The sequence below is a fragment of the Fopius arisanus genome, unplaced genomic scaffold, assembly GCF_000806365.1.
Source record: "Fopius arisanus strain USDA-PBARC FA_bdor unplaced genomic scaffold, ASM80636v1 scaffold00051, whole genome shotgun sequence".
Lineage (NCBI taxonomy): Eukaryota > Metazoa > Arthropoda > Insecta > Hymenoptera > Braconidae > Fopius > Fopius arisanus.
In genome coordinates, this window is record NW_011887790.1 from 411,714 (window position 1) to 438,615 (window position 26,902).

Below are 26,902 nucleotides of genomic sequence, written 5' to 3' on the forward strand. Positions count from 1 at the left end.
ATTGAAACTGTCAGAGTTCTAAGTTAAACCTCTTGAACGTCAGAAGTTTAGACTTTCATAAGCTTTAATTTGAGACTCAAAAATATTAAATTAATCGCTTAGAAAACCCCAATCAAACCTTTCAAAAACCTTATTTTCAGATTGTGAGAACTGTAAGATAAGATTCTTCTTTTCGGGTGTATGTGGTTGAAGCGCGGGGGATTCCCGCATCATCCCGCGGTTCGAATACGAAAATAAAAAGTTGATCGCTTGCGAAAAAAAAGTTAAAAAGACATATCAAATTTATGGGTATAATTAACCATACAAAGTTCCAACGATGACAGCCTCATTATCAGAACACAAGACGGGTTATTAATTAAGAGATCCAGGGGCAAAAAGTGCTTCAGCATGGTTGTACCCAGGCTGAGCCTTTACCACTCTCTCATACCCCCTCAGCACATTATTATCGATGTGTATTGCTGGGTGCAAACCTGTCATTAATATCGAATTAAACGCAGTCGTTAAGAACCCTCCTGAGGTTTCTTTACAATTGTTTTAATTTTTTTTAGAGAACCTTGAATTCAATATGTGGGTAAGTTATTTGAAAACTTTCACCACCAAAACGGTCCTCTGGTGACATACGACAAGTGCTTTTTTTATTTACCAGAGAAAGCCTCAGTGATGATAAAAAGTGAGATTCTTCATTCAATGAAATTACTTTCGGACGATTCTTGTTCATTACCAATATTCTCAAGAAATTGGAAATTAATCGATACATGCATCATTCTAATCGACTGAAATTCATTCCGATGTATTCCTCATAACCGAATAATCGTGTGAGCAATTAATATTTTTTGTTGATATACTCATTTCTTTAATTATCAACATGTTTTAATTCTTAATTAACGAACAAATACCGACACCTGGTAAGATCAAAAATTATCGGGAGCTTCTTGGTAATACAAACACCCCAGAGTAAAGAAGTGAAGTCTGGTAACATTACCATAGGAGTAGAATTCTCAATCGACTTATGTTTTAGGGTAATACAAATATTTTGAAAAACCCAAATTATTAAATTAATCATTAATTTAATGATTGTTAATTATTGATATTGGTAATCACTGTGCAACGTGATGATGAAGCGAATAACAATTTGATTTTTGACAAAATTAAAAAAAAAATTTTTTTTAAATAATTGGATTTAAAACTACCATCCTATGGTAATGTCACATGGCCTGTTACTCTGAATCCTTTTAAATTTGAATAAAAACATCCTCAACTGCCCAGAGAATTATTTTTTATCCCGCACATCCTCGAATATTCGTGCCCCATTATTACCGACACACGATGAAAAGAAAATTTATTACTGTGGGATGGTAATGAAGATGCAGTTCTGCCACTTTGAGAAATATTGAGAAATGGTCGCTTGGCAACACTGATCAATTATGAACACATCGTTGAACATCAGTATTCACGTCCTGTGTATGTGTGCGTTGGTTGACCCAACCGATGCGCCAGATAATAATTGTCAAAAATGATTATTACAATCGTGTATGTGTGATTAAAATCAATCAAATGGACTAGTCAAGTGCCCCCAAACCAACTCCCCAACTGTGTTCATCATCCATTTGTGCCATCAACCACAATAAACTGCGAGAATATTTTCCTTAATCCCCTCATAACTTAAATTCCAGGGAAAATATTTCACATAAGAACAGTTTCATTTAGCCAAGCATAAAAAAAGGAACGAGTGCTGCATAGCGATGTTGTGTAAAGGTGGAACGAATTAAATCACGAGGAGTGAATTATAAGTTCCAGAGGGAATAGTGTGACCTTATTTTTCACCTGGTTGTACCGAAAAACATCAAAGGTAAAATTATATATTTATTTTTATCTCAATCTCCTAATTCTCTGGTTAAAAGGTATCATTAACTGGCTTCTGGCTTTCATCAGCCACTCGTACAGAATTAGAATTGAAACCTTTATGAAAATCACAATCTTCATACTTTTTTATGTGATAAACAGTGATTCTGTCTTGGTAGAGAAAATAATTGCTAAAAGTACTCATAAAAGCCAGAACAGTTCCCCGATATAATATTTATACGTGCCAAACTCTCGAGGCAATCAATTCAAGAATCCACTGATAATGATCTGTTGACTCTTCTTAATCTCAATTTTCTAAAAACAAATTCCACTTTCATATTTTTCGTTGATAAACTAGAACCCAAATTCTATAGCTACAAGTTTGACTGGTCGCCAGAGTGAAAGTAAAAGCATGTATTTTAAAAATGCTAAGTAGATAAAAAATAAAATCTGTAGTGAAGTGGTAAAACGCGGTAAGTTAACATTTCAGTGGTTTTTTCGGAAATTTCTCTGAAACTAAGGGAGAGAATAAAATTTTTGTTACAACTTTTTGTAAAGCTCATTAAAAAATACGAAAAAAGTTATTTCAAAAATTTTGTTATCTCTGTTGGTTTCAAAGATATTTTTGAAGAGCTAAATGAAAGAATTTTAGGAATTTCCAAGAAATGTTACCAATCTATTTTACTTCAATTGCCAAATGAATCTTTTAGAGTTTCTCTTTCCTCTGCACGATTGTGTAAATGTCCGAATGCTATTCGTGTCACTCCGATTGGCCGAAATCCAAGTGGAAAAATAATCCCTCCAATCTCATACGTGCTTCAAAACCAATCAGATATTCTCACGTTTTCCTGCCGAGGAACGAATAGATCAAATTCTGCAGAAAGGCCCCTCAAGCTTTACACTGGGAAATTACTTTGACTCGAAATCATTGCGTCATTATCTTTGACAACGAATAACCCATTAGAGCCATTAGTGATATTACTTCTGAATATTTATTTCCGTCTTAGGGATTTTCCTGGAGAATATGAAACCTCGCCTTCTACTCTCCCTTTCTGTATTTAATCTGTAGGCAAATACTGACGTCTGTGAAGCATTACTTTACAGACTGTCATAACGTTTCGCGTAAAAAAAAAAGCTGCACTTTTGCTGACGTGTCCGATAAACAAATAAAATAAGAAGAAGGAGAGAATAGTGACCGAAGAGATCGGTCGTGGTGAATGGTGTTGCAGATAGACTCGGTGTGGGGCTGGGCGTCACCCCCGCTGCGCCTACAGCTAGCCGGGGGGAGCCGGGGCGCCTCGGGGAGCACGACTGGTCCAGCATCCTCCAGCCAGAGGATGGGCGAGATGGTGGTTGAAAGAGCACCATCACCAGCACGCCTCAGTCATACCTCCGAGAAGCATCCTCGTGCTACCCTCACTGAGCTCAATGTACTAAGACGTCACCGAGAGCTCTGCGACGTTGTCCTCAATGTGGGTACCAGAAAGATATTCGCACATCGGGTTATACTCTCGGCATGCAGCCCCTACTTCAGGTACTATACATTTTTTCAATTTCCATTTAATTTATTCCGCCATTTCTAATTCTCAGAGAATTCAAACTAGTTTGCAGTAGTTATTCGTGGGTTTTTGCAGAGTTCCATGATCTTATGAATAAATTCATATGATATGGTCATTAATAAGTCAATAATAATTATAGTAATAATGTTTTTTTCAGAGCAATGTTCACAGGGGAGCTAGCAGAGTCCCGACAGACCGAAGTAACAATCCGCGACATCGACGAGGTAGCGATGGAACTGCTCATTGACTTTTGCTACACTTCCCACATAATAGTAGAAGAGGCAAATGTTCAAACTCTTCTCCCAGCCGCTTGCCTCCTTCAGCTAGCCGAGATCCAAGACATCTGCTGTGAATTTCTGAAACGTCAATTAGACCCCTCAAACTGCCTAGGAATCCGTGCATTTGCCGACACCCACTCATGCCGAGAGCTCTTGAGAATAGCTGATAAATTTACACAACACAATTTCCAAGAGGTCATGGAGAGCGAGGAGTTCCTTCTACTGCCAGTTGGCCAACTAGTCGATATAATATCATCCGATGAATTAAATGTTAGGACGGAGGAGCAGGTGTTCAGTGCTGTGATGAATTGGGTCAAGTACAATGTTACAGAGAGACGACAGCATTTGGCTCAGGTTCTTCAACACGTGCGTCTACCTCTTCTCTCACCAAAATTTCTCGTTGGAACTGTTGGTTCAGATTTACTGGTGCGATCTGATGATGCCTGCAGAGATCTAGTCGACGAGGCCAAAAACTATCTTCTTCTGCCCCAGGAGAGGCCTCTCATGCAGGGCCCAAGAACAAGACCCAGAAAGCCCACACGCAGAGGTGAAGTACTTTTTGCTGTGGGTGGATGGTGCTCTGGCGATGCTATTGCCTCTGTTGAGAGATTCGATCCTAATACAGCTGACTGGAAAATGGTTGCACCTATGAGCAAGAGACGTTGTGGGGTTGGAGTGGCTGTTCTCAATGATCTCCTTTATGCTGTTGGGGGACATGATGGACAGAGCTATCTCAATAGTATTGAGAGATACGATCCTCAAACTAATCAGTGGTCCTGCGATGTGGCACCTACAACTTCATGCAGGACTAGTGTTGGTGTCGCTGTCCTCGATGGATTCCTCTATGCTGTCGGCGGTCAGGATGGTGTCCAGTGTCTCAATCATGTGGAGAGGTAAGGAGATTGGATAGTCCATTTGATGAAAATTTTCACTACTTATTCGCAATGAGGAAGTAAGTGTTAATTTATCGAAGAAAGTCAGACTGAATAAAAAATTTGGGATGATTTCTACTCATTTTATTAATCAACCGATTTCTTTGGTTTTTGTACTGATTTGTGACGATCCTTTGCTCAAATTTATGCGGTATCTATTGAATACTTATGTCTGCAGGTATGATCCTAAAGAAAACAAATGGTCAAAAGTATCCCCGATGACCACGAGACGACTTGGGGTTGCCGTAGCCGTACTTGGGGGATATCTTTATGCAATTGGAGGCTCTGATGGGACATCGCCTCTGAACACCGTCGAGAGATACGATCCCAGGCAGAATAAGTGGTCTCAGGTGTCACCCATGTCGACCAGACGAAAACACCTTGGATGCGCGGTTTTTAATAATCTTATTTATGCGGTTGGTGGCAGAGATGACTGCATGGAGTTGTCCAGTGCAGAGAGGTATAATCCGCACACGAATTCGTGGAGTCCAATTGTGGCTATGACTTCTAGAAGAAGTGGGGTAAGCTTGCGTGATTGCCTACAGAGGGAAATATCCTAATATAAAAGAGAGAAAGGAAATTGATCGCGAAATATCTCGAAATATCTCGAATGACCATAAGAGTAAGACCAAAAAGACAAAGTGGAGCCGCCACCGCGACGTCGTGACTAAATCTCACACATTTCGAGTGAAAGCGCGTGCGGAACACGTGCAGACGATCTCGTATAGAAAAATGATTAAAAATTAAAAAATGCAATAATTTTTTATGTTTGTTTTCAGGTGGGCTTGGCTGTCGTAAATGGTCAACTTTATGCCGTTGGTGGGTTTGATGGTACAGCATATCTGAAAACCATCGAGGTTTACGATCCGGAGCAGAATCAATGGCGACTGTGTGGCTGCATGAACTACAGGCGATTGGGCGGTGGTGTAGGTGTGATGAGGGCACCGCAGACTGAAAACTACATTTGGTAGCTCAGGCCCCCCTCTTCGGCCACATCGGCTGAAACACCATCAACACCTATCACACCAGTTACACCAGTAACACCACCAGCACCACTATCCGTTCCTATCGCATCGACCAATACTAGAAAACGATATCGACGCTCTATGAGCATTATATGAACATTATTTTCATTATTTTTTCCATTGTTTTCAGAGTATTCACGTGGGGAGGCCATCTTGGCGTTAATACTGCCTTAGGTAATTTTTTTTTTCAAAGATATTTTGTTTTCTTTTTCTGGGGATGAGTGAGATTTCTTTGGAGGATCCACTGGGTCATTCAAACAATTTCTTGATTTGTTTTTTGCTTCATGTGATTCTGTATATAATTATCCTTAGTTATTATTTAAATTCGGTCCAAGACTGATGTGAGACATTGATGCCTAATTTATAAAGAATTTAATAATGAATTAATAAGATATAAGGAATTATTTACCCTGCGCAGCTCTGAAAAAAATATTTTTTCCATTCCATACTCACACGATGATGAGAATCTATACAATTTAATGGAGATAATTTTGGAAATTATTTCCTTAGAAGCATTTAATAATGCGGATGTAAATCTCAAGGAAATCAACGATTTTTTATTTGTTTTTAAAGAGGGCTTGAAATATAAATAAATTGAAAGTTGTGTTTTTGAAAAAGAAAATGATTAAAAAAAACATGCTTTTTATAATCGTCAGTGAACGTGCACGTCCGCTTTTATTGTTGAGAAAAAGAATAATTATTTGTTCAGTAAATAATTATGTGAAACTAACAACTAACGAAGACCGAAAATAATCGAATTATCATAATGAACAATTGAAACTCAAAGGTTGCACTAATAACGATTGATAAAAAGAGAATTTTTTTGATGGAGAAATTTGAAATCATGTAATATTGTAAGATGCACGTCTGATAGCCGAATTTCCAAACTACATAGTCGATTATGATGTTTTCATTGTGAACAATTAGCTAATTATGTTCGCCAAAATATTTTAAAAATTCTTCCCATGATTGAAAAAATTATTTTCATACTCGAGATGAAGAATCGAGTCCTTCCAATGCCTTTCGATGAATAAGGTACCATATTATTTATACTTTTCTCTTCGATATTTACTAATTTATTCAGAAATGGAATATTAAAATCTTTACTCTGTCTCTCTCTCTCGAGATTTTTTCGAAATTAAGTTGAACGTGTAAAATGTAAATGACTAATTATGTATATATTGAAATCTGCGGAGATATGAAGGCAGAAAGTGTTGAAGGCGAAAATATATTGTTAAAAATTAAAAAAAAATTGTTCTTCATTTCGAAACCATTTGAGTATTGAGTTTTTTCTTTATGAAAAAGGATTTTGAAGAAGATAGAATTCGCTTAAAGGAAGTTCTCTGTAAAATTTGAAAATCGAACACTGCAACGATAAATCGATTTCCAAAAGTTATAATCCAAGTTATAGATGAAAAAATGTTACATCAAAATTCTTTCCTTTAAAAACATGTAAGGGAATGTTGCCAAGAGAAAAAAAATTTCATTTAAAAAACCTCAAGTCAATTTCCAACGGTACGATGATGATCCCCTAGGGGAGAGTCAGGGAATTAAAGTGGGTCGATTTTTTTCGCACGTCAACAGTATTCAGTGTGTGCGTGTAAAAAGTCAAGAACAAGGGGCCTTAAACAGTGGAGGTGTCAGCTGACGAGTGTCTGATCAACGTCAAAAGTTGAAAAAATAAATTCACAATGGTATTAAAATCGTAATCCTTCATCCATCTGCTATAAATTTTCAGCCTATTGACCAAACTGCGATAGTAACGAGTCACTGAATTCTGCTAATTATTTCAGTCGTTCGGTGAAAAAATAGCATCCATAATGGAGCGTCCTGGACAGGATCCGGTGAGCAAGGATGATGTACCCTGGTACATGAAATATGCTGGTCGTGGAGTAGGAACTGTCGGAGGTTTCAGTAAGAAATTCCCTTACCTCTACCTTAAAAATATCAGTCTCAATTATCGATTTCATCAAGTCTCTAATCTCGTTTCCTTACGTCTTGTTTGCACATTTTTTTTCATTCGAAAAACTACTGATCATGCTGCCTAGTTCAGTCGTAATTAGAGTGAACAAATCAGTCATTGGAAAATGATGAATGCCGAAAGATTTTAATGAATTTTGCCAGAGAAAAACATTCAATTAAGAATATTCAAGCACCTTGCCATTTTTTTGTTGAATTCTCTTTAAACATTTTTACATTTGTTTCGTAGAAGCTCGACTAATTTTTGTAGTAAAAAAATTGGCAGCTTCTCTAATAGATCATATTACAATGAAACAAATCGTCAATTGAAAATTACAAAGAATTAGAATAGAATTTTGGGGTGAATCTTTGATTTGTGGAATCACGAATTTTTCCACAAAAAAATTTTGCCTTAAAACAATACTCAGTTTAAAGAAACAAATTATTATTATGACCTCGTGTGTCATTCGATATCTAATCTTCCGACAATTTCCCAGGGGGAAAAAATATATCTAGCTTTGTTGTTTTGTCGTCATGAGTTATCCGCGACCACTTGGGCAAAAAATTGGTGGAAAATTAATGAATTCCATCGATTTCCATTGAATTAATGATTTGTGTTGCAGTTGCGATTTTCCTGGGGGCTTGGAACTGCATTGGAATTCTTTTGGGTGATGTATCGTGTTTGATCAGTGGAATGTGGCAAATGGTGGCTGGATTTCTGGTGATAATCATCGAGGCTCCTTGCTGCTGTATGTTCCTCGATTTTGTTCAATCTGTCAGTGATAATGTGGAGAGGCGGCCGTATTGGAATCGAGCCGCCGTTTATTGTATGTAAGTATATAATTTTTGCTTTCGACTGAAAGCCTCCTAATCGAGAAAATTTAAGTTCGATATTTTTCGTCTTCTGTCCACCTACTATGGCCCAAAAAAATCGTAAATGCAATTTTTGGAGCGTATATATTTTAAAAAGAGATAAAAAAAGGGAAATGATTACAAGTAAAAATGTAGATTCCTGCGCTTCATTCGACAATTTTTAAACATTCGAAAGGCTATTGCGAATTCTTAGTAAAGCAATAGTAATATTGAATAGATCAAGATAATGTCGTACTTTGTTTTTGGATTCTAGAATTGCGCTTCCAGCGATTTTTCTGTGCTTGGGGGTATCCAGTATACTAGGCAGCGGTCTGATATTTGCTACTGGGGTAATATACGGTCTCATGTCTATCGGAAAGAAGTAAGTAACCCTTTGAAATTCTTTGACAAACGATGTGTTTCTGCTTTCTAAAAACTTTTTGTCGTCGATTATCGTTTAATTGAAATATTGCGTGTTTCCAACTCCCAATTTTCGATTTAATCAATAAACATTAACGCTACAAAATGAAAAATGGGGAAAATATTGAATAAAAATGGGGATAACCTGAATGAACAGAGGACAAGTGGCAGATCCAGCTGGAATGAGTTCGCCATCGGGTGTTGTATCACCACCATCTGGCACAGGGGCATCTGATCATCATACGACATTGATGGAGGATCCTGATGTTTGGAGGCCAACATAAACTGGCCATAATGCAACATTCATTCCACCACTTCGCTAACAAGGCAATAATCCTAACTACATTTGCAGATATCCTGTTAATACTAATGCATGGAGTAGTGATCCTCTGGGGTGCTGGAGAACGTGGGCTTGCTTAATTGGTTTTAACGGTTGTGGGGGTCATTCAATTAATAGCTTTTCTACTTTTATTTTTTCCTCGTTATTCTAGTGAGATTTGTAGAACTAATTTAATATTATAATCATCAGCTAAAAAAAAATCGAGAACATCACAGTTGTGGCTCACGATTTGTTGGAGAATCTAGTAGTCTTTTACTCTCAATGTAGTGAAGTAAATTTATTATAATTAGTTTTCGAGTTATTATTCAGCAGTATTAAAAAAATTCAGCATGGACGGCATTGACAACAGCTTTCTCTCGTTTCTAAAATTCTATTCATGTTTCCAGGGCATCGATTGACGATATGAGTGCAGCAGCAGGGAATCCCCAAGCACCTGCAGCCACAATGCGATCGAATCTCGTTGATAATGCCCAGCCAATAGGTTTCACCAGTAAACCAGATAGTAATGTTTGATTTGAGTAGTCATCAATGGAATTTATTCTTTCTCTAAGTGAATGTGGTGGACAATGAGTGATTTGGGAGATCAATTTTATGATTAGATTTATCACATTTTTTTAAATCGAATGTAAAAGGTGAATGTTCTTTGAGGTAGTCGAATGGGTGCTCTAGTCATCCCTCAATTATTGTGTTTGCGTATTTTTCTGACTCATTTGACTGGACGCTGACTAGAAATAAAGGATAGACTTTTGAGACTGGAATATTCTTTTTAGAGATCGCAAATGTATTTTTCTTTTCAAGCGTTTCTGTTATTTTTTAACAGTTGGAAGACAGGTGATCATTTCTATCTGTAAATTCAGGATGATTTTTGCTCATTTTTTCAATGATTTTAAGGTACGAATGAATGTGCCAAAGCTAGTTTCACATTCAGATGATTTTTTTTGTTTCGGATAAACTTTTTAGAGGACATTTTTTCGGGTTTCTGATTACAAAAGACATTCACAGCTTCCTGATGCATTCCCGAAGGAGGTGTTCGTTGTTTTTTTTAAGGGAAAGAATTGCAAAAAGAAGTTGAAATGATAGAATTCATCTTCGATTAATGTTTAAATAGTGTAACATTAATGGATTGCAATATTCAAAGAATAGAACCACACGAAACAACACATGAAAATCCTCCGAAATTTATTAATAAGTATTATTTATTTAAGAGTTAAAAGACTTGAAAATAAAAAAGTGCATCGAGTCTATCCATTTTGAGTGAACATTTCGATTGCAAATTCCTTTAGATTTTTTTTCCGCCAAAAATTCGAGGATTCATTGATGTATTGAACAATTGAATAATTCAGTCGTTTTACTCGATTACAAAATACTCGCTCCTCGCATTAATTCCTTTCTTACTGGGAAGACATATCGAACTTGGGAAGTAATAATTCATGATAAAGTTAACAATATTGAACAATTTATTCTTGAATAAGGACGATTGTTTTGAATCAAGAATCAGACAATTGATTCGAGGAATTTTCTTTTCCAGTGTTTGATGTAAAAATAATAGGGCCTCGTTAAATCATTAAGCAATAATACGAAATAATTCTCACATCTTCGTGAGTGACGTACGAAGATCATTGTAAATTATATAGAACCTGTGAACAAAACGTGTATTATTACAAATTTTTGAGAACATTGCGATGAGTAAAGGAATATTTCGAAGATTGGGTCATGAAAATTTAATATCCTTTAAATGTGCGTGAATAAAAATAAAATAATACCTTTCATTTAATTATTTTTGAAAATTAGATGCGCAAAATTCAGTGGAAATATACGAGGCGATTTGTACTTTTTTTTTTATCACCACCCTAAGCAGATTCAGAAAGAAAAACTATAATTAATGTAGAAAATTCTCAGGAGGCTTGCTAGAATTGAACAAAAATCCACAACGTATCGATTATGTTTCAGTTGGAAAATTTAGCAGTAGCAATTATCGCATTAATTGCCATCATCTATTAGAAAAATGAACGAGATAACTGGAAATATCGTGTAGCAAATTTAGGTGTTAATTCATGGTTTATTGAGTGAAAAATTAAACTCCAAGGATGGAGAGATTATTCTCGACATTTCGAGGTGTTCAAGTTATGTGAAATGAAATTGTCAATATGAATATACTATTAAGTTGAAAATATGAAGTGTTTTGTTTAAAACCTAACTCAAAAAATATTAAATCACTGCTTTTTTTTATACCTTCAAGTTAAAAATTTACTTTGGATATTATTCTGGGTTTTTTTGTAGGGACTTTTTACCGAAAGAATTTCGTGGAAATCAAAGATCATTTAATTATTAATCTTCAATCATATTACTTTATAGTTAATATCTGCTAGCCCGTCTTTTCATCTGGTTTGATTTATGTCGTTTTTTTATGAAGTACTTTTACACACACATCGTATAAGATTTTTAACAATTAAAGCTAAAAAATAAATTTATAAATTAAAAAAAAAGATCAATAATCACTTGATTTTGAGCCCCCACTACCCATTTTTGTAATTCCCCCAAAATGTGCAGAAGAATTTTAAAAATTCGAAAAGGGGACGATTTGGAACGACCGCGCTTGCGCAAACACACGACAGTAATTTCCGCCTGTAGTCTGTTTGGATATTTGTTTCGATAATTTTCCGATCGTGACGTAAGGAAAAACTGAAAAACATTGTACTAAAATAATTTCGATTCCCTTCACTTTCTGAATTAATCAAAACTCATTGTTTTTTAGATCTAGAAGGTTAATAAAGTACAAGAAATGGCGTTGAGCTACACCAGGTAATGAAAATCGCACAAAATTTTTGAATCTTTAATTCACATGGTTCATTCACTCCAAATTTATTTCCCACTTGGCAAAATTACTACTCCCGGTTTTAATTAATATCTTCAATTGTCCAGATTGTTCTGTCAGAAGGGCTTCAATGCTGGCCAGTTCAAGAGCATTCTGACCCCCAGGTGAATAATTATCTGTTACATAACCTGTTCTGTTTATTTTTTTTTATCATTTAGATGATTGAAAATATTAATTTGGGGGTTTCAGTTCGATGGGCCTGTCCTCGACGATGAGTAGATGCGTTGCAGTTCAAGCCTGTGAGTCTTATGCTGAGAAAAATAAACGATTGAAGAGGCCAATGTCACCACATTTGACTATTTACAAACCACAATTGACATCTATGCTATCAATCACACATCGAGGGACTGGGATGGCTCTTGCATTTTATGCAACTGGTGCTGGTGCAGGTAGTCATTCATATTCAGGAGTAGACCAAATTAAATATCGATTTAAAATTCATTGCACACCCTAAATAAGCTAAAAAGCCGATTGAATCATTTAATCGATATAGAAATCGAAAATTATTTTTTAACTCAACATGAATTATTAACTTCAAAATTGAGTATCGAAATTCTGGAAGTTTGTCCCAATTTTCTTCAGCAAGTCTATTTCTACCTGGAGGAATGAATTGTGTCCTCGATTCGATTGCTGCGATGGAACTGGCAAGTCCTCTTCTTTTCCTTATGAAATTCGCAGTTGCCTGGCCAACAATGTACCACTACCTCAATGGCATACGTCACTTGGTAAATAAATAACTCAAATAAGAATATTTATCCTAACTGCAATGAGTTACCACTTGAAATAACGCAGTATAATAATATTATGGTTAAGAACATAGTGATCAAAATAACACACAATCCTAATATTAAACGCATAGAATAAAAAACATCTAAGTAAACACCACAAATAGGAGACTCAGCAACACAATTCCACAAGCCGCATCAAAGACGAAAAGAAGGGTTCAAAATAAATTGCCCAAATTGAATAGATCTTTAAATTATGACGTTTTGAGTACGTCATATCGTTACTAATAATATTTTTCATTGTGATATTTTTCACCATAATGTTAAAAACTGTAATATTATGATGTAATATTTTTACATTGTGTTATTTAAAGTGGCGACCCTGAAATAATTAAATTTTTTTCTTTTCAAATCAGGCGTGGGACATGGGACAATTCCTCACGATCAAGCAGGTTTACTCCACCGGCTGGACTATGCTCGGCTTATCAGTAGTTTCAGCTTTCATTCTATCTCTCATGTAATTGAAACTAAAAATCAAGAGTTATCGAAATATTCATTGTATTATATCTCTACAATAAAATTATTGAGTAATTTATAGAATGAACGAGAAGTGATTTAATGTGAACACAATGGAAAACTTGATAATTCTTGGAAAAATTCTTGTTTTTTCATTTGTGAAATCCAGAAAAACATTGAAACAGTGAAATATAAAAAAATAGTATAAATTACAGATGAAAACTTAACATTTTGTTGATCAGAAGTCATTCATACTAGCATCCATGAATTTTTTGTAAACCGCCATGAATCGAGCAACAAAAGCCTCAAGATGGAAAATAGGTTTGGAGCCATGATGCATTCTGTGCTCGAACTCAGCAGCGGCTGCAACGATTTCTGATTTCAACGGTAGATCACAATTTTTAATACACTCTTGCAATAATCCTTTGAATATTAAATCACACGGAATTGCATGGGTCAGCAATTCGTAAAGTCTCCCTCGAATGTCTAGCAGTTTTCTGGGGGTTTGCTCTGTCACCATCATTGTCGCTGTTTTGCAGAGGAATACCTTCCAATCTGGTTCTGTTATCTTCTGATCATTGGTAAAGGGATATCTGAGAATACAAGGAGGATCAATCGATAATTTTATGAAGTAACATCTAAGTGATAGTGTTATCATCTGTTTATTACAACTATTGCTGTTAATTAATGAATAACATACTAGGATCTAAACGTGCGCACTTACGTTCATGGAGAATGACAGGGAATTTTTTAAAGGGGAAGTGAAATTTCGTCTATTTTGATGTAGGATCAATAGAAACGAGTCGAAGGTTAAATGCAAAGTTATATGTACTTACTGCTCAACTTTACACGCCTCTAACATGAGCAGGGCCCTCCTGAGGTTTCTCTCACTGGCTTTGGCAACATTTTCCGCCAATCCATCAGGCAAATTCAGTCCTTCCTTCTTCGCAACCAACTGGAGTATCGATTTTATCTCTGGAATTGTTGGGGCTGGAACTCGAATTGCTAGACAACGAGATCTGATAGCTGGAAGAACTCTCGACGTGGAATTTGCGCAGAGAATTAATCTGCAGGTAGAGACGTACTTCTCCATTGTTCTGCGAAGGGCGTGCTGTGCATCTTTAGTCAGTTGATCGACATTTGTCAGTAGAACAACTGCAAAAAGTAAATTTCAAAATTTTGAAAAGACTTTTCATGAAAAATTCAGAGGAAATTGATAAGATAGGGAAGAATGATAAATTAATTAATGATGCGAATTTGAACCTTTGAATTCACGTTGACCGTTAATATCAATTTGATGTGTCTGAGCTGTTGTTTTAACGAGATCCATGATAACAACCCTATCATAAATTCCAACATCACTAGGATTTACTTCAATGTGGTAGTTAGAACTGATCGTCATGATCTCCAATTTCTTCTTCGACGGCGTCTAGTTCGGGCATCACAAAAACATACGATGATTTCCAAGAAGATCAATTCATTATGTTAATTGAGCTTAAATATGGATTGAATGATTACCTCAAACTGCATCGGTTCCATACGAAGTCTTTCCACTCCACTTCCATACAATTCTCGAATTATCGCCATTATCCGCGTTTTTTTTCCAGCACCTGGAGGCCCATGAACCAGCAGATGCGGAAAGTCACCCTTTTGAACCTTTAACAAAGGCACACAATATTGTTTTCTATTAATTAGATTCTCGAGGTATTTATTACGAATTTGATTATCTAAAATAATTCATCGAAAAAACGTTAGAGATAGAGACGTAATTTTTAATCTAAATAAATTTTGTTATTAAAGAAGGAATTTTTTAAAACTCCTTTAGAAAAATTAATGGGACATCGCATTTGCTAATAAATTAGAAATATGCTTCCGAATGTCATATAATATTAAGAAAGTCATTCTAAAAGCAAAAGAGTTGACTTGATTCAAAGCATACGAATCGTGTGAATTATTCTCTATAATAATAAAAATATAAATCCTCCCCCATTGGAAAAATTCCGTCACAAGTCTCAAATAAAAATTAATTCGTATGCACAAATAACTTATTGACTATTTTTGACTAGCTGACAATGAAATGTTGACGATCACAATAATTAGTACCATTTCCCGTTACGCATTATGCAGATTCGATAAAGTACTAGAAAAACAGGAAAAACTGAAAGGTTTGATTTTGTAGAAAATAAAATGGGGTATATTTTTTAATGAAACCTTGATTCCAGAAAAAACGAATGACAAAGAAATACGTTCTCAATTCCGGAATTTCTTTGTTCGGTATTATTTCTGATATCTCAAATTGTTTTCGTAACGGAAATACATTTCGATTAAATTCTTCGAAAGAGAACTTCTTTTGTGTCTAAATGTGTCTGAAAAATATGAAGATAGTTTTTAATCAGGCACTTCAGAAGAAGCACGAAGTCACGCATGCTATAAATATTTTGGATAAATCTATTCATATATATCTGAATATTTCAAGGCAGGATTTAACAATTGTGCGGTAGTTCGATGGTTGTCTAATTCGAATTCACAAAGACGTTGAATCATTCCATAATTCTTTCGATTAACTAATAGGCGGGAAAATTTCCTCCTGCACAAAACTATTCCTCTAATTATCTTATTGATTTCGTCAGGATGTTTTGTCGTTTGATGTTTATTCTCTCGATTATTCTCGCTTTATCTGAAGCTAGCTATCGGGATCTAGGGCGAGTAGTCTTGACCAATGTCGTAAGTTTTATTGTTTTCTTATTTGTTATTATTCGTTTTTATACCATGGGGTTGGGATTAGAAAACTACTAGTTGCAAATACCACAGAGTATCCGAGTAAGAATGTCACTGAGAAGTATAATAACAATGAATACAAAAATCAGAGACAGAATTGAGAGTAACCAATTTTACAGATAAAAAATTAGTTCAAAAATATTTTTTTTACGCTAGTTGTTAGTTTTTATTCGAGAAATATAAGAAAAACTAACACAAATTGTCAGTTCTATAATTAACGCTGTTCAAAATTCTTCCGATAATTAATTTGCAGAGAGAGTTAATTTACAGAGGGCAGTCTAAAATTCATGAATGCATGAACCACAATTTTGGAAATCGACTATTAGACAATTAATTGACTCTTGACTTTATTATTGTTATTACTATTATCTGTATTGCTGAGGGTTTAAAGAGAGAGGAAGAAAATGTAAAGACCCGAGAGGGTATATGTCTGGACGATAAAATAAAAAATACTTGACTGTTGGTTTTGTTTATAGGTGTTCAACCATGGTGAAACAAAACTTTGGAACGAGGAGTCATACAGGTCTGAATCATTTATAGGATTGCGTAATGTAAGTTTTTAATGTGGCAATTTACGCGATTATAAAAATCACAAATCATATTTCAGAGCATATTTTACTTTTTTCTTGTGTACGAAAACCTAATTCAAACATTTTTATCCATGTTCTCCAATTCAGTCAGGAATGGAACAGATGTTCGATTTGGGCCGACACCTCAGAACAAAATACAAAAAAATATTGCCGACAAAATATTCTCCGCATGATATCTACGTAAGGAGTACGGATATAGATTGGACGTTGATGTCAGCAGAGCTGGTCCTTGCTGGTCTGTACCCAGCAGTAGGTGACCAGATCTGGAAAAGGCTCATGTATCCATGGAGGCCAATACCTGTTCACACGGTTCCAGTACAGAAAGATAATCTTTTAGCTGGACAAAAACCTTGCCTTGGATATGGCGAAGCTCTCCAGGAGGCTATTGAGAAGACCGTTAGCAAGAGCGTAAGTAACGAAAAGCAGATGAAGTCCAACCCAATTAAAGATTTCCTGGACACCACAGGAGAAAGAATTAACGAACCTGCCACATTGGTTTATTGGTACAAAAAATTATTGTCAGAGGTAATTTTGCTTTTCTTCTTTTCTTCACTCTTTCGCGCGTCTCCTTATTGAAAGAAATTATGCAAGTCGTGTATTTTTTCAGAGTGGTCAGAACAAAACTCCACTGGACTGGACAAACAATGTTTGGTCATCTGAAATTCCATTATCACTAAATGCTACTTATTCACTCTTCGAGAGTAATAAATATCTGCACAGATATAGATCGGGTAAATAGATTTCATGTTAAGAGAATAATTTCTGGAAAAAATTATGTTGGAGTCCAGCAAGTCCTTTGTTAAAAGTTAACGAAAACAAAATTTTCTGTGTGTTTTTTTCAAAGAATTTGCAATTTTTTGAATTTTTGTTCGTGAAATTATTGCATGCCTCCCAAATTCGTGAACTTGAAATTACTACGATACATTCGGGCAAAATGGGACAGAGAATAGAATGGAATGCGAGTAAAATGGGGTGAATCGGAGGTTCAATAGGAGACAAGGGGGAAAAAACGATCGTAAGAATCCACTATTCAACATTTCAGTTTTCCCGGAATTTTATTACACTTCATCAGTGATAAAAAATATTAAATTTTCACAGGAATTTTCAAGGAATTTCACGGTCAGAAGTAAAAAAATGAGCGATTAAAGTTAGATGGAGTATTTTCGGAGAACGTTGCAAAATTAAAAAAAAAAAACCACCGTCTAATCAAACGAAATAAACTCGTCAAAAATACTGGCACACTTTTAGACTGTCTCCAACATTTTTTGGCAAAAGAAAATGAGTAATAAGGAGTTAAAAATGTTTTCACCCGGCTCTCCCCTACATAAAATTAATAGTCCAGAAGTACCCTGTTTTTCTTACACATTTTTTGGAACAACTGCACCGATTTTTTCGGAAAAAACTTAATGTTAGAATAGTCTCTAAATGTTGAGTACACACGAGTTTATTTTTTCCCCGGTTTCGTCTGGCTTCAACAAGATTTCAAATTATGTGCATTTTTTCATAATATATAATATACAATGAATGATTCATTCATAATTATGATGGACTGATTAATGATTCATGTTCATACAGGACCGCTGATAAAAGAAATGGTCTTTCACATGAGGCAGAAAGTAAATGATACTCTTAGACCTAACAGAAAGGTGTTCATGTACTCAGCACACGACGAAAGCATAGCGAGTCTTCTCATGGCTTTAGGAGTTTCCGAGCATCCTTTTTGGCCTACCTATTCAGCAGTAGTTTTCCTGGAGCTCAGAGTAACCCGGCAAAACGAATACGTCGTAACCATCTCATACATAGATCTACAAAACAAGTTAACTCTGCTGACCTTACCAGGTTGCACTTCGGTCTGTCCACTCTCCACATTCATCAAACTGATCGAACATCTAATCCCACGTAATTGGGATGAGGAGTGCTTACAAACGCAAGAAAGAACTTTTTAAATACCTTTTTAGGAAAAAAAACCAAAAAAAAGCAGACCACCGGAAGAATAGGCTCATATTAATTCTCCTATGGTCTATTATTTTGGGTGGGTTTTTTCATGGTCTATTTCTTCTACCTATCGTTTTAACAGGTACATTGGCATCGTTCCTTATATGTCGGTAATTTTAATGTTTTCACCAACAAAATGGTAAAAAATTTCCTGCGTGATCGCTATCGGAGATGCATAGCAATAATTACTTTTTTTATTATCTGATTAAAATTTATATTGAAAAATCTTCTGGATGATCTCCAAAGAATGATGTGGCCTAGCAAGTTAGAGCCTAGTTTTTCATTCTAAAGACAATTAGCGGAAAATTCTTAGGAGAATGATCTACAATTTTATTTACAGGGGAAAATAATGAAATTTAGCATTTTTGAAAAACACAAATGCTCCATACTAACATATTTGCATTCAATGTAGCAACAATGATTTTTACGACTTTACATAAAATAATCGAAATTTAATTACAAATTGCGTTCAATTTGCCTGAAATTCCTGTATGTACTATATGTACTATAATAAATACTTTATACGTAATAATACTATAATGTACTATAATGTTGATAACTGTAATATTGAACAACTTTACGGAAAGTAAATAAATAATTTCAACCAAAATTAATGACTATCTAAGATGATAAGCGCCTTGTGAAAAATCATTCTGTTATTAAAAAGAATAATCCCAAAGAATAATTTTTTTCATTGTTTAACGACTGATAAATTCAGTATAAAAATATCTTTCAGGCACAACCAATTAAACTTGCGCATTATATACGTTTTAAAAAAAGTTTTTGGCGAATCTCCCGTGACCATCTATCATTTAACTATGAAACTTCATAAACCGATGGAATTGCTTTAGAATCCAGTAAGTGAGAGTTAAAAAGTGTTAATTTGAAGCGACTCTGTTCAGTACCTGTGATAACCTCAAATGAGCTTTCAAAATCATGAAAAATTCTCACTTACCATGTTTTTTAGATGCTCTGCTTGTTCCGTGTGATAATCAAGTTTTGAGAGACTCGTAGGACGATGTTTATCCACCCACAAACTCATAATTATTGATTAAAAAAACGTTGACAATGCGTGAATATCAAAATTGTCGACTCGGCACTGTGAAATCAATTTTTCACACAATTTTAGATATTTTTCTTGAAGATTCTATTTTATGACTGAAGAAATTACTACAGCAGTGATTCACTATGACAATGTTTCATCCAATTTATATGACTTCAATTGAATAATGATTATTAGAAACTATGGACAACAATTGTTTTGGAGTTTACACGAGAAAGACAAATTGGCGGGAGGATTTTCGTGTGGCAGAGCGCATGCGCCCAGAAAATAGTGACTTAAATTTTTTATCAATTTTATTTTACCAAACTGCCGCCGAACTCGAATATTTTACACATTTACACATCTGATTATAAAATTATGCTATCCATTGAATTATTTTTCTTTGAAAAAAAAAAACACGCAGAGAACGTAAACAATTTTTCAACAAAATTGGCAGACTTAACAGTGGTTCAAATAAAAACATGATAGAATGTTTTTGGAGCATTCGCTCAGGTATTTCTTATGGAATTTTGCAATTGGATGCAACACCAAAGAATGTGAATTCTACTCGATTAATTCCTCGGACATTGTTTCTGCTTTCTTATTATTTCGCCTCGCGAGTCAAATATTAATTCATTAATTTGATAAAATATTGGATTAATTTTCTCATTAAAAATCGGTTCGAAGACGTCATCGAAGCCTCAGAGAATATTGTAGATCGAATAAGCCAATTTTAACACCTGAAAAAGAACGGAAAATCAATCACGAATCATTACGTCATTGAGATTGGATTGCATTTATTATCCATGAAAAGCATTATTTTATGATACAAGTACCAGCAGATGTCTTGCGTCATGAATTATTTTCAATTACAATTCAATTAAAAAAATTACCAATCATTAACCGTGAAAAATTTGCAATATGGGAATAATCTAATAATATGCTAATTCAATCATTAATAAATCCTGACATATCGTCAGTGTTTGCCAAATCTGGATAAAAGCGATGGCTTTATCAATTCTACTCTCAAAAATATTTACTTTTTGACCTCTGCGACTCCCATTCCAAACAAAGCGAAATTGTTATCTTGATTTTCTCTAATGGCGTGATTTATTATCTTATCATCAAGATCAATTGGAAATTAGAATGTGCGGAACAAAGTCTTCTCGTTCCTCACCCATCTAATATGTGCAAATATTTATTTCATGTTCTATTATTATTATACAATTTACCAATTGAATGAAATATTATTATTATTTTCCATGATTTTTTAGGTAATGCAATTTTTTATAATCCAATATAACTGCTTTACAATATTTTCCATCGCTTGGTACTTACATTTTTTAAAGCTTCGACGTCCAGCTGTAATATTCCGCCGCAATCGAAAACCAACGGTTTTTCAGCATTAACCAGCATTAGTCTCAATGATTGTTTATTAATTATACTGAGTTCAGTCCAATCAGAAGAATATAAAACGTCCCGGATACTAGAAAACTATACATTTTTTTTATCATTAAAAAACTAGGAAGCTCGGATAAAATAGACCCCTCGAATAATTTTGAACTATTTGAAATTCAAAAATATATTCAGTAATTGATGGCAGTATACATCCATGATAAGGAGTGCACGATTTTTTATTGTTCAAGGTCGTAATAAATTTAATATAAGAGACGCCATTGAATTCCAATGAAGACAGTGGCACTGTCCGCAATTTAATCAACAATGTGTCAAAATAATAAACAGATTTTTTCATTTTATTAGAATCCCTTTTGACAATCCCTTCATAGATTGCTAAATACTTAATTCATCAATTTATGTTTGTTTAAGCATAGAAAAATGTTGATAATTAAACATGCAACAATTTTTAATGGGTGTCCACATTATCCCAGCAGCCCCAACTATTTTTTAATTAAATGGGACTTTGCGGTCCACTAGTAGTTATTTATCTCACCTCTAAAAATGTGTAATGACCAGCGTAACAGAGAATTAATATTTGATGACACATGCACCCAAAGTAAGCGCCGAATTTCAGAAAATGTCCGGTGGAAGTTGTCGCTCCTGACATGAGGTAAATGGTTGAGCATAAAACCAGTGATGTAATTGAATACTGGATTAATACAATGGCAGCAAAAATACCATTTGTCTCTTTAGCTATTCTGAAATTTCATAATGATCCACTTTATAATTATGAAACTCATTTTTTACACCGACTTATGCAACTGTCTTTGTTTAGTATAATTATTAAAATATGCCTGAGGACACCGACAGTTAAAAAACATATACGCAATTAATTTTCTTTTTGAATTGAGATATTTTCCATTGATTAAAATGTCATTTAATTAAAGCAATAATTTTTCTGGCAAACAAATACTTTTACTACCTTTTACCAAATTGTTCTTTCAGTCTGCATGAGTCGCGTTACTCGTTCTTACAAATTGATTTCAGATTTTATCCTTCAAAACAATTCGAAGTATTCAAAAATTGAATATAAATTTTACCTGAGGATATCAATATGATATTCAACGCAACGACGAAACAGTCTACACTCCTGCAACCGTTCATCGGAATTATTCTTCCTCCCATCGGCTTCCTGGAGAGTGTCTATCATCTTGGCTAGTCGATTCTTCAATATCTTCACCTGAGCAACTATCTGCATCATCACCTCGAAGAAGAGAACATTGAATCCTACTGTGATTAAACCACCCACAATCATGGCAAATAAAAGATACACCGATGAAAACCACCATGACGTTATACTTGAGTAATCATATGGCAACCAACTCGCAACAGGTAATCTCCTCTCTGGAAAACTCTCCATCAACGCTTCAAACGAATAATATAGAAGTGCCACCATAAAGTATGCAAAAGAAGAAATGGAAACATTCCTGGAAGAATTAAATTCACAATTATGGAAAACACTGGACATTTTTTACAACAGCGACGGGAATTTTTGCAAAATCCTCCAGATCTAAAATTTCCAGAATTTCAACTTTTCAGGTCATGAGTAATCGTGAAAATATTGAACATTCAATTGCATTTATTTTCAATTTTCATTTCATGTAAATGTAAATTTTCTTGAATTTTCAAAATAAATAATCAACGAATGTTTTCAAATAAAACCAAATTGAATCTGATATAACAAAATATGTTGACATTGTATTACCGAACTTTTCTGCTGAATTGATAACGGATTTCGTGCTCCTCAGCATTCTCACATCTGAACGGAGCTCCTGTCAACGTTCTCAAAATATTCGATATTTTTGATCGACAGTAAAGAAGGTTGACTACTTTGAAACTGACACAAGACGTCGTCAGGGCCATGAATATGTGCTCCATAAATTCTTTGACATTCTGCTTTCTCAAGAAAACTACTGCCAGAAACTGTGAGAAGCCGAAAGTAACCGTTACGATTACCATCATTGCTGCATAAATATCATAAACAATAGATTTCCACTGTGATAATCCCTGTGGTTTCCACAATCCAATATATTGCAACAGCAGCAATGTCTCCTTGTGAAATAATGCGTTGTCCCGATGTGGCATTTTGATGATGAAAGTCTTAATAAACTTTTCTTCAATGTTTGGAGTTACATAAAAAAGTGGCAGTAGTACTGAATGGTATACGTTAAAGAAAATACTCTTGAAAATTCCCGAGATTATTTCCTCCAGTACCTTGAACGTACTTTCGTGAAATACAGGTGCTAATCCAGCAAAAAAAAAATGCTGAATGGAAATATCTTCATTCAATGAATTGGACGAACTGCTGCAGGCGGAATATTTCCAACAAATGGATTTAGTCCTTCACTTTCGTTAATTGACTAAGGCCGAATTTATTATTCAAAATACAAACCAATAAATAGGTATCGATGATTAGGGTATTTTGTATGCTCTATTTTTTATGAATTATGTGGTGGGTCGATACGGATAATAAAGCTTAGATCAAGCTTACCATTTGCGGTTTAACGACTGGGTCTGCCAATGTACGGAAAATTAGACATTTTTTTATTCTCGTTTCGAGTAGAAACTTGAGGAACAACAATATAAACCTTGTGCACAAATAATGCATCGCAATTGTTACTAATTTTAAGGGGAAGAGGAGATGGGACTAGACCTAAAAATCCGGAAGGATATAGAATATAAAAAAACGAGTATAGAAGAGGATATAAAATATAAAAAAGTACTAAGAATATAAACTGAAATTGTTATTACTTGTATTATACTGCCTCTTATATGTTTCTATTGCACGAATTGCTGAAAACAAATTAATCGTGATATACCTTTGATGATAATGGTAATGAATTTTTAATGAATACTCTTTTCTATACTGTTTCCCTATTCATAATTTATGTTGATATTTTCTTTAATATTTATACTCACATTTCGTGAGACCCCAACTTTTACGAATGTATTATATTTAATTCTGTTTATTGCCCCTTCAGGAATAAACCGAGAAATTCTATTCATAGATAATCATTTGGGTGAAGGACTTCCTAAAGAATTCCCCATGCCTTTTTCCACTAATTGTCTCCAAAAAACATTATGATTTATGATGATGCACTCCGAAAAATGTTGAAAATGGAATATGTCAGTATAAGTATCTGAAAAACAATCATAATTTCCAGAAATATTCGATTAGCGATGGTAGTCATTCTTGAGAATTCGTACCTTTTGAAATGCCTGGACGTCCAATTTTAGCAATCCCCTACAATCGAAAACGTACGATTGTCCAACGTTGACCAAAATCAATTTCATTGATTGTTTATTGATTTCACTAAGAGGCATCCAATTCGAAGTGTACAAAACATCTCCAATACTATCGAACTGAAAAAATTACAGGCATTACGAAAGGTCTGTGTCAAATATTACAACGAGGAAAAAAAAATTTTTTCCAAGGATCCATTTACTTGAGAGGAGTTTGTACGTTTTTAAAAAGTTATTTTTCCAATTGAGTGATACTGGTAATTGAAAAAAAATTAGTTATCACTCCTAATTACCTCCAAACATGTACGGTGGCCTGCGCAGCAGAGCATCGTTATTTGCAGGAAAATGGCCAGGAAGTACAGCCCGAGATTTAGGAAATCTCCGGAAAATACTGTTATTTCAGACATGAGATAAACCGTTGAACACAGAATCAACGATGTTATCAAATATTGTATCAGTATGATTGTGGAAAATACAGAATTTATATCTCTAGCCATTCTGAAATATCAAAATTATTATATATTCCCTAGCACTAGTTCCAGGATGTGATAGTCTGGTTTTCTTTCTAAATGACACAGTTTTTCGTCACACGAAGAGAAATACTAAATTATTATTAAAATAATGAACCGAATATATATTTAACATACATTTTCAATAAAATTCACCCATCTTTACTGCAAAATGTGGTTAAAGAACATTTTACAAAACCATTAATCATTTTTACAAAGCGTAATTTTTAGTTCCAGAATTTTATTTAATTTTTAATTAGGGGAATCCAGCTTCAAGCCAAATCGACTAAGTACCCCGGAATTCATTTCATTCATGCAGAAAATGTCTTCCTTTTATTGCAAGGCTAAAAAATATTCAATAAATATCGGATAATCTTGAAGCTCTTGCGGTATTACAACTAAATACTTTCTCTCCTTGCGTGCAAAAAACGGACAAGTGTTTCCTTGACTTGTATATCGTAATCTTATCATATGCATATGAGAAATATAATACGAATTGAACCTGCGAATGGCGATGTGATATTGAACGCAATTACGAAACAACTCGTGTTCCATAAGAAGATTGCCGTCAATAAAACGTTTTTTGGTTCTATTACGCTTTAGTAAGGTCGCCATCATTACTCGGAAACGATTCTTCAGAATCTTCACCTGAGTCACTACTCGCATCATCATTTCGAAGAAAAGGACATTGTATGTTGTATTGAAGACAGCTGTGAGCCACATACTAAATAGCAGATACACTGACGAAAACCACAGTGATGATAGGCTTGAGTAATCATAAGGTAACCACCCACTAATCGGTAATACTCGTCGGGGGAGATATCTCCACAATTTGTCGAATGAATAATATAACGGTGCTAGCGTGATGTATGTTAGATATGTGATGCTAATACGTCTGGAATTAATGAGTATGATGAGATTTCACGTTATTTTTTTGCTGAAATTCATCCTGATAATCACCATCTCGATCAAATAATTCGATAACACATGAAGCGGAATATTTGATACAATTTACTGCACGTTTTGTAATGCTAATTCAGTTTTTTGGGGGGGAAATTGATTAAAAAGAGAATAGCATTTAAAAAATGTGATTTCCCTTGCAATTTTTCAATTTCTGCATTTTTTTTTTAATTTACAGATTGAGGAAAATTGACACGTAGCGTTCAATCAAATGATCGCTTGAAAATAATATGACTGGATGGCATGTAATAAATATGTACTGGCAAACTGATTATTTTTTTCAGTATGATCTCCTTCTGAGACTCATGGGCATATTGAAAAAAAATTGAAAGAAAGACTTAAAAGTCCATTAATGAACTATCGACACAATTTCAGTTATTTTCAACACTACAAAATATTTTTGCAAAACGAAAATGTGCAGGGTCATATTAAATAAGATTAATCCACTGGTAATTGCCAAATAAAATAGGGGGATAATAATATTTCAGTAATTTTAGTAGTTAAATAATATTTCAAATGGAAGTAATTACCGAACTTTTGTACTGAACCGTTGACAGATTAGATATTCCTCCGCGGTTTGATGTTCAAAGGGATATCGCTCGAACGTTTCCAAAATGTTCACGATTTTGGAACGTTGATGAAACCAATTAACAATTTTCAAGCAGGTACAGAGCGATGTGAGAGCCATGAAGATATGCTCCATGAATTCACCCACATCATTAATCTTCGAGAGCAAAACATCCAAAAGCTGTGAAAGGCCTAAGGTGAACATGAGCGTTAATATGACTATTGAGTATCCATCATAGAAGATAGAACCCGTCTTCGATAATCCTTGCGGCTTCCACAATCCCATGTATTTCAACAGCATTAACGTCTCAGCATGGAAAAATTGTGACAATATCATATTTACGACATCCACTATCCGCACATTCATCTAAAATATTGTCTTCTTCGTACGGTTTAATTCATTAGCATATATAATCATTATGAATGCCAAGAAAGCA

At 34.7% G+C, this 26,902-nt stretch overlaps 7 protein-coding genes across 14 annotated transcripts; 4 read left to right on the top strand and 3 right to left on the bottom strand.

Moving 5' to 3' along the window:
* Window positions 1–1,450: 1,450 nt before the first annotated feature.
* dbo (Kelch-like protein diablo) lies at window positions 1,451–6,874 on the top strand. 5 transcript variants are annotated; one of them, XM_011307026.1, is made up of 5 exons: window positions 1,451–1,849; window positions 2,947–3,376; window positions 3,559–4,572; window positions 4,790–5,132; window positions 5,391–6,874. In XM_011307026.1, exons 2-5 carry the CDS (start codon window positions 3,060–3,062, stop codon window positions 5,580–5,582), a joined length of 1,866 nt encoding a protein of 621 aa, XP_011305328.1. In that variant the 5' UTR covers window positions 1,451–1,849; window positions 2,947–3,059; the 3' UTR covers window positions 5,583–6,874. The 5 variants fall into 5 exon arrangements, with proteins under 5 accessions (XP_011305328.1, XP_011305332.1, XP_011305331.1 ...); XM_011307030.1 differs by having other exon boundaries at window positions 3,022–3,376; XM_011307029.1 differs by having other exon boundaries at window positions 3,025–3,376.
* Window positions 6,875–7,214: 340 nt separating this feature from the next.
* On the top strand, window positions 7,215–11,436 carry fwe (Calcium channel fwe). Of its 2 annotated transcripts, XM_011307033.1 has the most exons (6): window positions 7,215–7,330; window positions 7,430–7,550; window positions 8,219–8,426; window positions 8,722–8,829; window positions 9,025–9,194; window positions 9,594–9,677. In XM_011307033.1, the coding sequence occupies exons 1-5, from the start codon at window positions 7,328–7,330 to the stop codon at window positions 9,149–9,151; spliced, it is 567 nt and encodes a 188-aa protein (XP_011305335.1). In that variant the 5' UTR covers window positions 7,215–7,327; the 3' UTR covers window positions 9,152–9,194; window positions 9,594–9,677. The 2 variants fall into 2 exon arrangements, with proteins under 2 accessions (XP_011305335.1, XP_011305334.1); XM_011307032.1 differs by lacking the exon at window positions 9,025–9,194 and having other exon boundaries at window positions 7,218–7,330; window positions 9,594–11,436.
* A 350-nt stretch (window positions 11,437–11,786) lies between these two features.
* Window positions 11,787–13,407, top strand: LOC105267888 (succinate dehydrogenase cytochrome b560 subunit, mitochondrial). Of its 2 annotated transcripts, none has more exons than XM_011307034.1 (6): window positions 11,787–11,878; window positions 11,963–12,009; window positions 12,130–12,186; window positions 12,272–12,471; window positions 12,665–12,807; window positions 13,224–13,407. In XM_011307034.1, exons 2-6 carry the CDS (start codon window positions 11,990–11,992, stop codon window positions 13,326–13,328), a joined length of 525 nt encoding a protein of 174 aa, XP_011305336.1. In that variant the 5' UTR covers window positions 11,787–11,878; window positions 11,963–11,989; the 3' UTR covers window positions 13,329–13,407. The 2 variants fall into 2 exon arrangements, with proteins under 2 accessions (XP_011305336.1, XP_011305337.1); XM_011307035.1 differs by having other exon boundaries at window positions 11,871–11,901.
* Window positions 13,408–13,508: 101 nt separating this feature from the next.
* RfC38 (replication factor C subunit RfC38) lies at window positions 13,509–19,969 on the bottom strand. Of its 2 annotated transcripts, none has more exons than XM_011307037.1 (5): window positions 19,642–19,969; window positions 14,842–14,979; window positions 14,587–14,752; window positions 14,160–14,478; window positions 13,509–13,916 (listed from the first exon to the last, which is right to left on the bottom strand). In XM_011307037.1, the coding sequence occupies exons 1-5, from the start codon at window positions 19,726–19,728 to the stop codon at window positions 13,562–13,564; spliced, it is 1,065 nt and encodes a 354-aa protein (XP_011305339.1). In that variant the 5' UTR covers window positions 19,729–19,969; the 3' UTR covers window positions 13,509–13,561. The 2 variants fall into 2 exon arrangements, with proteins under 2 accessions (XP_011305339.1, XP_011305340.1); XM_011307038.1 differs by lacking the exon at window positions 19,642–19,969 and adding an exon at window positions 15,427–15,542.
* Window positions 15,788–19,029, top strand: LOC105267889 (prostatic acid phosphatase-like). Its single transcript, XM_011307036.1, has 5 exons — window positions 15,788–16,047; window positions 16,578–16,652; window positions 16,779–17,216; window positions 17,299–17,422; window positions 18,267–19,029. Exons 1-5 carry the CDS (start codon window positions 15,955–15,957, stop codon window positions 18,635–18,637), a joined length of 1,101 nt encoding a protein of 366 aa, XP_011305338.1. The 5' UTR covers window positions 15,788–15,954; the 3' UTR covers window positions 18,638–19,029.
* A 186-nt stretch (window positions 19,970–20,155) lies between the features above and the next one.
* On the bottom strand, window positions 20,156–23,338 carry LOC105267892 (odorant receptor Or1). The gene is made up of 5 exons (XM_011307039.1): window positions 22,892–23,338; window positions 22,227–22,613; window positions 21,680–21,884; window positions 21,067–21,222; window positions 20,156–20,468 (listed from the first exon to the last, which is right to left on the bottom strand). Exons 1-5 carry the CDS (start codon window positions 23,269–23,271, stop codon window positions 20,430–20,432), a joined length of 1,167 nt encoding a protein of 388 aa, XP_011305341.1. The 5' UTR covers window positions 23,272–23,338; the 3' UTR covers window positions 20,156–20,429.
* A 1,363-nt stretch (window positions 23,339–24,701) lies between these two features.
* On the bottom strand, window positions 24,702–25,683 carry LOC105267953 (uncharacterized). Its single transcript, XM_011307150.1, has 2 exons — window positions 25,441–25,683; window positions 24,702–24,927 (listed from the first exon to the last, which is right to left on the bottom strand). The coding sequence occupies exons 1-2, from the start codon at window positions 25,659–25,661 to the stop codon at window positions 24,702–24,704; spliced, it is 447 nt and encodes a 148-aa protein (XP_011305452.1). The 5' UTR covers window positions 25,662–25,683.
* Window positions 25,684–26,902: the final 1,219 nt, after the last annotated feature.